This window comes from Pholcus phalangioides, unplaced genomic scaffold (genome assembly GCF_987345545.1).
Source record: "Pholcus phalangioides strain wild (caught in Gottingen) unplaced genomic scaffold, Ppha-v1.0 ptg000008l_1, whole genome shotgun sequence".
Taxonomy (NCBI): Eukaryota; Metazoa; Arthropoda; class Arachnida; order Araneae; family Pholcidae; genus Pholcus; species Pholcus phalangioides.
Genome location: NW_028301601.1, coordinates 61,496,378 through 61,505,251, shown reverse-complemented (window position 1 = coordinate 61,505,251; position 8,874 = coordinate 61,496,378). Strand labels below are relative to the sequence as shown.

The window sequence follows — 8,874 nt, the reverse complement described above, 5'->3', positions numbered from 1 at the left end:
CAGTGGTTCTCAACCGGGGGCCATATGACCTCAGGGGGGCTCTAGCATATTCCGGGGGGGGGGGGGCCACGGATGAAAATCTGGCGGAAGGGGAGCCACGGCTACTGATACGGGGGCCACGAAGAAGTTTGTGGAATGAAATTTTTTTTTAGTCACTCTGACTAAAAAAATTTAATTTCAAACAAAAAATCATAGAATATACATTTTTGGAAATTTTTCCGCTATTCAAGTAACATTAACATGAGGAAGGAAATAAAAAAAAATGGTTCATGTAATCTCGGTGGGTTTACGACTTGGGGTGACAGTAGGCCTTGACACAAACTATAGAAGAGGTTTAAAGCAAAACGGAGTAACTGTAAAGACAGAAAATTGTGTGTTCGAAGACTTTTCATTCAAAGAGGGCTGCCATAAAGAAAGCAGACAAAGATTTGTTGACCATTCATTGCCATTCTTTTGAGTGCTGGTAGTAAATGCAATCCAAGAACTAGATGGATGAAAAATGAAAGCTTTTAAAAAAACCCATCGTTTTCATGCAATTACAGACGGATAGTCATCTAGTTTAGCACAAAGCTATCTTCAACCGGCACTGAGTGGTCTGATCATTGATAATTTTTGTCGTACCACGGTCATTTTCTGCACACGAGGGCTAATTAGACCGGGACCTACAATTTATTGCCGATTCCGAACGGCAGGCTTGTTTCTTATATTCATCGAGAGGTTGGTGCGCTAACCCCTCGATGGGGTTATTTGTTGTACCCCTGTGTCAGGAAAGTTTTCTGGCAAGGACGAACCGGGTATCGAACTCGCGAAACCTGAGTGGTCTGATGGGGAATATATTTATAAAAATCGAATAAAGAACGATTGCTCTGGGGTATTTTTTTAATGTCATTTTGGGGAGGGTTGTGCCAACCCATTGCCTCTACTGAAAAGAAATGAAGTCGAATTCAGTTATAACGAACTTCATCCAAGAGACCAAATCATACATGAGGAAAAATACACGCGAAATTATATTTTTTAGAACTACATTGCTGTATAAGTTAAGAAACTGCAATTGCATAAATGTTATGCCGCCAAAGCAGTTTTTTTTTTTTTTTGCCTTGTAGCATTTGCAGCGAATTCACAATGGCACTAACACAGTTTTAAGGGAATTAAAATTAATTTAATACTCTAGAATAGTGTAAGACATTCATTTTTAAAAATATTGTTGGTGCTGCCACCTACTTTCGAAATTAGAAGTGCCTTATGTGGTGATGGCGAAGCTCAGGTATAAAAAACTAAATCCTTCATTCAGCTTTGCTCCTTTTAAACAAAGCTTATAAACTGACCTGAAAGATCAAACTACATCCAAAACAAAGATCCTCCACAGAAGCAGACGACTTGTAAGATCGTAAAAAGTGAATTTTTCCACACTCCACTTTGCAGTAATGTGCTGCCATCTAATGTCAAATTTAATAGCGACTCACGTGGTGATGATGAAGTTTAAAGTGAAAACTATATTCTTTATTCGGCTCAGTTCCTTATAAACAAAGCTGATAAACTGAACTGGAAATTTAAACTGTAAGTTCGGCTATTTTATTAGAGCATAAGGAGACGTTCAAAACAAAGAGCCTCTTAATGAGCAGACGACAGACAAGAAGAAGTCGGTTTGTTGGGTTCCCTACAAGCTAAGCTCACAAACAGAACTGGAAGTTCGAACTGCCAGTTCAGTTATTTCTTCGGGACACAAGGAGACGTCCAAAACAAATAACCTGGAGAGAAGCAGACGACAGAGATTATATTACTGGCGGGAGCATTCAGCCACCGCGACTGCAGCGACATCAAAGAAATGACGTGACTCGGTCAAAACAAACTTCCCGCCTGGCAATTTTTCCATACAAATGTACAGTTCGGTCTCTAAATATTGGGGTTTAAAGATATAAAAAAAGGATAGAGAGAAGAACTCATCTAAAGGTGAAAAAAGATTAAGTTATTTATTTCATTAATACTGGAGAATTATTTCTTTCATCATCTCTTGAATTTTCCTTCATTATTTTTTGAATATTCTTTCATTAATTCTGGAATTATTTCCTTTATTAATTATTTTATTTCTTTCATTACTTCTGGAATTGTCTCTTTTATTAATTTTGGAATTATCTCTTTTATTAATTTTGGAATTATCTCTTTTCCATTAATTTTGGAATTATCTCTTTCCTTCATTCTGAAATTATCTTTCATTAATTTTATTACTATCTCTTTCATTAATTTTATTACTACCTCTTTCATTAATTCTTTCACTAATTTTGGAATTATCACTTTTATCAATGCTGTTATTATCTCTTACATTAATTCTAGAATATTTTCTTCCATTAATGCTGAAATTATAACTTTCATTAATTTTGGAATTATCTCGTCCATGCTGAAATTATTTTTTAATTTATTGTTTTAAACTCCTATTTATGCCATAAGAAAATAACGGGGGATCGTGTTTGTTTTCGCCGAGTCACGTGATGTTCCGACGAAAGATGTTGGGGGGGGGGGGAACAGTTCTCAGCACTGCCAAGGCGGAGACCGTGACGTCATACTCTCTCCGGAGGCTTGATTTATATACTGTTGGTGCTGCCATTTAATCTCGAAATTTCAGGCAACTCATGCGATGTTGAAAGATAGAGAGTTCTCTTTGTTATATTTTTTGGCATAAAATTTTTTTATGAGACGAAAATTTTTGTAACAAAATTCGCACATTTGCAAGAATCGATTTTACGTAGAAAAAATAATTATTTCTTTGTACAAAAACATTCAGACAATATGTATGATCGAACAAATAAGTGAAAATACAGATTATGTGGTCTTCAGATAAGGTTACCAGATTCAATTTACGAATTATTCAGGTAGGGCCTCCAAAAAAATCCTTTGGCTCGAGGGCCTATGATGCTATTACGACGATCCTGCCTGTCAGCCCCACTCTTGTGAGCAGTACTTGGTTCCTTTACTTCTATTAATTTACGTTAATTAAACAAAAACATCAATAAAAGATTCGAAAAATGATCAAAGTTATCGAATTGCAACGTATATTTGATAAAGAGATGATGACGAAACTTTATGTCTGTTAAATATGGTTCGAGCCACGATGAAGAGTCAGCAGGTGGATGGACCACGAGCTAATTATTATTAATAATCTATGAATTTTGTGAATTTAATTTTTAAATGTCATTCCCCCTTTCAATGGATCGTGTTTGATTACGATCCCGACTATCAACGCGTTCCTGAAATAATGAACAAAAAAAATGAGTGTGATAGAATTCGTTCTTTTCGTGAAAACAAAATTTCCCATTCAAGATTTATGTTCGTAACTCGAAAAGTTTGTAAGTCGGGGAACACTACATAAAAAAAATTTTAGAGGGGGCCGCAATTTTTTTTTTCTTTTTTTTTTGCATTTGGCCGTGAAATTCTCCTAAGCCCGGACCTGTCTCCGTTAATTGAATTTAAATATCTCAGGGAATAATGCAGTTAAAAACATGTAATTTGTTTGTTCGGCTCAGAAGAGAAAGAGCAACAACTGTCTAATTGGAAGTTAGAGGACGTGGGGGGGGGATCGCATAAAAATTTCATTTTTTATTTTGTGTACACTGTATTTTCATCCTCAAAACTGGTACAGGGTAATTTCTGGTCACATTTTGAGAATTTTTAAAATTAGAACCATAACCACTAAGACGAACCGTTGATGAGATAAAGGCTGTAACAACACTCCAAGGAGAAACCATTGAATCTTAGAATGGCCATAATATTACCAATAGGCAGGGCCGCAAGTAGTTGGGAGGGGAGCAGGCGAGTCTGGTGCCCCGTGTGCATTAAAAAGGGGGCGCAGATTTAACCATTCAACCTATCCTTCAGCATTACGGGAGGGGGGTGCCTAAATGAGTGGTTGCCCCGGCTAACCAAGTATCCAGTTGCGGCCCTGCCAGTAGGTATTTATTTCTGACGAATCACCGTTATATATTGGGTATTTTTTATTTTCAGATACATTCTCAAGTTCGTAATTTACACCTGGTAGCATTTCTTTTACTTCTATAGATCAAACTGCACAGTTGATCCACTAATGACCCACAAAAATTATGTCCTTATTCTGTAGAACTTGGTTTACTGCGTGGGCCCACCTGAGCACTTCTGGCAATCAAGTGACAATTAGATCTGGTTCCGATTTCCAAGAGTAAATATGCAAATAGGTAGGTAGGAATTTTTAGCCCGATTTTTTTCCCGTACCTTTATGAAAGGGATATGCTCATCGTATTTCGTGTGTTGTGCGTAAATTAATACTTTCAACTCTGAATCACCTTTCGCGGGCCGCGTTTGGCCCCCAGGCCGGAGGTTGAGCATCACCTCTGCTTTAGAAATTCGTGTCCTGTGTACATATTGATGCATATATTTTTCAAACTATAGTGGAAACGCCAATCATAATAAACTGTTCATTTCACCAGGAATGGAAATAAATTATCAAAATTTCGGTGGGATAAATGTAGTGTAAAATTCTTTATATTACCTGTAATTTGGTGATGACATGAATTATCAATGACATGAAAACACACATTGCGTGAAGAGAGAGAGAGAAAGATTTTATTACATCAAATATTGGAGCTATACATAAATTTCTACTTTGAATATTTATCAAAAAATGTATAGGAATAAGAATACCCTCGATGTATTTCCAACATTATTTCAAGTTACATTTCTGAGAAATTATTCCTTTTCGTTCGTGCCTCCGAATTCAATACACATGAAAGATAATTATAGTCCTTAACTATATAAAATCATTTAAAAAGCGAAATATTACAATTATACTCATTTTTATACTCCAAAAGTTTAAAAATTAAGTAATTCAAAGCTATTTCCGGGAATGTGACAAGGAATGTGGCTTCACACAGTACGTGTTTCAGCTGGGAAATTGATCGCAGAAATTCTGGGGGACTACGGGCTCTCTTCCTGGCATTCCGGGGGTTTTGGGCTGATGTGGCACAGCCATTTATGTTGTACCACTTAAGCTCGCTCTTACAAGCATGTGACAACTGGAGTCGATTTGTGTGACGAGTGCAACCCTTCCACAATCGATTCTAATTATGTAGAGAACTTTGACCCTAACTGGTTTACCACAATTGATGCCTATGAATATGTGCATGTCATCGAATACAATTTTTCCCGCATCATTTGATGCGAATGTGCATAGCATGCCGACAAACCTGCTAGAATTAATTCACATTTGCATAGGATAGGTTACAAACAATCTAAAACTGATGTCAATATCATATAATGCCCACAACCCTACCGCAACCAATGTGTAGAGAACTGTGGCAATTACTAGCTTGTCATAATTGATGGACAGCGGTGGGTGAAATTCTGCCACAAATGCTAATGCGCAAAAGATAGGGCTGTTGCAAGTCTTGCTGAAATTAATATTAATTTGTAGAGAACTATGTTTCTTGCAACCTGTCAAAAGCGATGCCGATGTGTGGAGGATTGTGGCCGTAATTGCTTCTTATGTGTGTGTGTGTGTGTGTAACACAGTGGTGCATAAAATACTCCCAGAGTTGGTGCCACTATGTATAATGCAGTGGCCCTTACAAACCTGCTAGAATTAATTCATAGGATAGGACTGTTGCAGCAATTGATCTCAATGCAATGCGCCTGTAATCCTGCCGATATTAATGACAATATGCAGAAAACTGTGGCTCTTACACCATGCTACAACTGATGACGACTCATGTGGATATGTGGCCTCTTTCCAGCCGGCGACTATTGGTGCTAACGTGTATGTAACAGTGACGCATGACATTCAGTCATAACTGGTGCTAATGTGACGGCACAATGGCACACAATGGCATGTCTTTACAATCCTGTCACGATTAATGCAAATGCGTATAAGATAGGACTGTTTCAAACCTACCACAAGCAATTTCAATTGCACCGAAAACCCTACTGCTATTAATGCCAATCTGCAGAGAACTGTGGCCCTTATAGACTGCTGCAACTGATGCCGATTCATGTGGAACTGTGGCCCTTACTAGCCTGCTGCAGTTCCTAATATACACAAACACAGCGGTGAGTACAATCCTATCACAATTCCAATGTGTGCGACAGTGACGCATACAATTCTGACCACGCATATGGCCGACAAATTTTGCCTTACTAGCCGGCCACAATGATGCCAAGTGAGCCGGCCCTTTGTGCACCCCTTCCCCCAGTGAGTCCATGTGTTTAAAACGGCCTTGCATTTAGGAATGCATCTAGTATTACATCTGGAATGTGCCAAATATTGCCACATGCTGGGACAACATGGGAGAAATCGGAAATCAATCCCACATTATAGGCGAGGACTTTTGAACACAACATGTACATGGGTCCAAAAACTTTGTGGCCCGCATTTTTTCAACATTTATAAAGGATATCTAATCGCAATGAGAGACAAAGAATCAAATTGCAATAACAAAACGAAATGAGATATTGAAGAAATTAAGAACTTTCGACTGTTTACGGGGGCCCGGGGCCCCGTCAAGACGCCACTAATTACTTATTTACACATTACCGACCGATAAATTCTCGTTTATGTACATACAAATACGTATATTATCATCATACGAATGAGTGAGTTGAGTGCAATGGGAAAGAAAGCAAGACAAAAAAAAACTGGTAGCATATATATAGATGGCGCCACAAATCTATGTTATATTAAGTCACGCATAACGATCTCTTTCACACATCGAGATACATATATTATATATATATTGTGAATTTATAATATTTTTGAAGTGAACAGTCTCAGCTCGAGTGAAGGTCCATGATGTTCGGAGGCGAACTGTCATAAGGCGATCCGTGAGGAGGTGGAGGCGGCAACCCAGGGTGAGACATCATCATGGCGTGGTGTCCCGGGATCAGCATGGCCTGGGAATGGACAGGAGAACGGAGCTGGGAGTAGCCCATGTGACCCATCGACGAATCCGGCAATCCCTGGAGACCTGAAAGAGTCACAGAAGAGTTCAGGCATTGTAATGATCTTGATCAAATATCTCACGAGCACCGTGAGTGGTGCTCGATGAAACACCGGAAACCATGCATGCTTCATCATCGTTTCATCATGCATGCTCGACCCATGACCCGCGGAATCATTTGATGTGGCCCGCGATCTCAAAACCTAATTTTGTAAAAATGAACTAAATGTCACATTTCTATAGACAACTTAAGTTACCCACATTACTTGAGTGACCCGTTACATATTATCACATCACTCGAGAGGACTGCGGTAAATTTCCAGAGTCAATTAAGTCAGCCGCGGCATATTTACAGATCACCACAGCACAGTTCTAGAGCACTCGAGTGTCAATTGTCGACACCTTCCCAGATCATTTGACTGCCACGCGACGCATTTGCACATCACTTAAGTGACCTGCGACACATTTAAATATCACCGCAAGTGACCCGCAGCCAATTACAGATCGCCGCTGCACAGTTCCAGAGCACTTAGATCACCTGTGGCATATTTAGGGATCATTTAAGTGATCCACAACACAGTTACAGATCCCTTAAGTGGCCCGCGACACATTCCCAGGTAATTTAAATGACCCGCAGCCTATTTATAGGTAGCCGCGGCACATTCCTAAATCACTTGAGTGATCTGCAGCGTATTCCAGCTCACGTAAGCGGCCTGCGACACGTTTTCAAACCAATGAAGTCGCCGCACTCTCCTCAAGATTAAACACCCTTGCACTGAAGTACTGCTCAAGAACTGGTCCAATTCATTGACTAGGTTGAAGCTGATCTCTAGTTCGAGGTCAAAGTTACCCCGTGTGTGCTCTTCTGATGGTGAGTTACGATGATCATCATCTCTTATTAACTCACCGGAGCACCTAAAAGTGCCCAATGACTCCATCTCGTTATGCGTGCGTTCTAACGGGAAAGGTTCGTATCCAGGGCGACTTTTTTTTGCGCGAGTTCGTGGGATCGTCACGGGATGGACCAATTTGTTCCCACGTGACCTGGCTTTTAGAAGAGACGACCATTCCTCCCAATGCCCTGGATCCGAACGTGATTATGATGAAATTCTACAGCCAACTCCGAATCAACACATCATTGCAATATGACAAGCAACTAATCGTTTAGTTTCGTAGGATCAACTCGTATTTTACGTGACGGACCAATTTTTCCCGTATTATCTGGCTGATACGAGGGGTGACCTTCCTTCCGCCCCTGCCCTGGATTCACGCCTGAAGGCGATGAGTTCTACAGCTCATTCTGAACATAACAAATGAATAAAATACAGCAAAGCACTTCCATTTGGCAAGTGCGGATCCAGGGCGACTATTTATTCAATTTTGTAGGATCGTCCCTACAAAAGGGCAGACGAGTAGAGGACAGACTAATTTTTCCCCATATTATCCTGGCTCTTACAAAGGGCGACCATCCCCAACCTCCGTGCCCTGGATCCGCGCCGGGACGCGGTAGCCCAGGTCGTAAAGATACTCGCCTGCAGTACCAAAGGATGATTAGAGGTGTCGCGAGTTCGATACCCGGTTCGTCCTTGAACAACAGAAACGGCGACATGACCACAGAAAAAATTGCTACCGCAGGGAGTCTCACTCCAACCCCCCCACCCTCGAGGGGTTAGCGCACCAACCTCTCGTCGATGAGCATATAAAGCAAGCCTGCCGTTCGGAATCGGCAATAAATCGTAGGTCCCGGTCTAATTACCCCTCGTGTGCAGAAAATGGCAGTGGTGCGACAAAAATGATCAAATGATGGATCCGCGCCGGAATGTGATCAGCTGTATAGCCGACTGCAAACGAACATAGCAACGCATTTCAATGTGGCATGTACGAGAGTCATACCGTATTTTACTGGACGTACCAATTT

At 40.3% G+C, this 8,874-nt stretch overlaps 1 protein-coding gene across 4 annotated transcripts in view; it reads right to left on the bottom strand.

The window, feature by feature from the left end:
• Positions 1–4,568: 4,568 nt before the first annotated feature.
• Positions 4,569–8,874, bottom strand: part of hth (Meis homeobox homothorax) — a 130,179-nt gene continuing 125,873 nt past the window's right edge. For all 4 annotated transcript variants that reach the window (XM_089235132.1, XM_089235131.1, XM_089235133.1 and 1 more), the window contains exon 11: positions 4,569–6,983. In XM_089235132.1, coding sequence (XP_089091258.1) covers positions 6,787–6,983 — 197 coding nt within the window. In that variant the 3' untranslated portion in view covers positions 4,569–6,786. The remainder of the gene's footprint in view (positions 6,984–8,874) is intronic.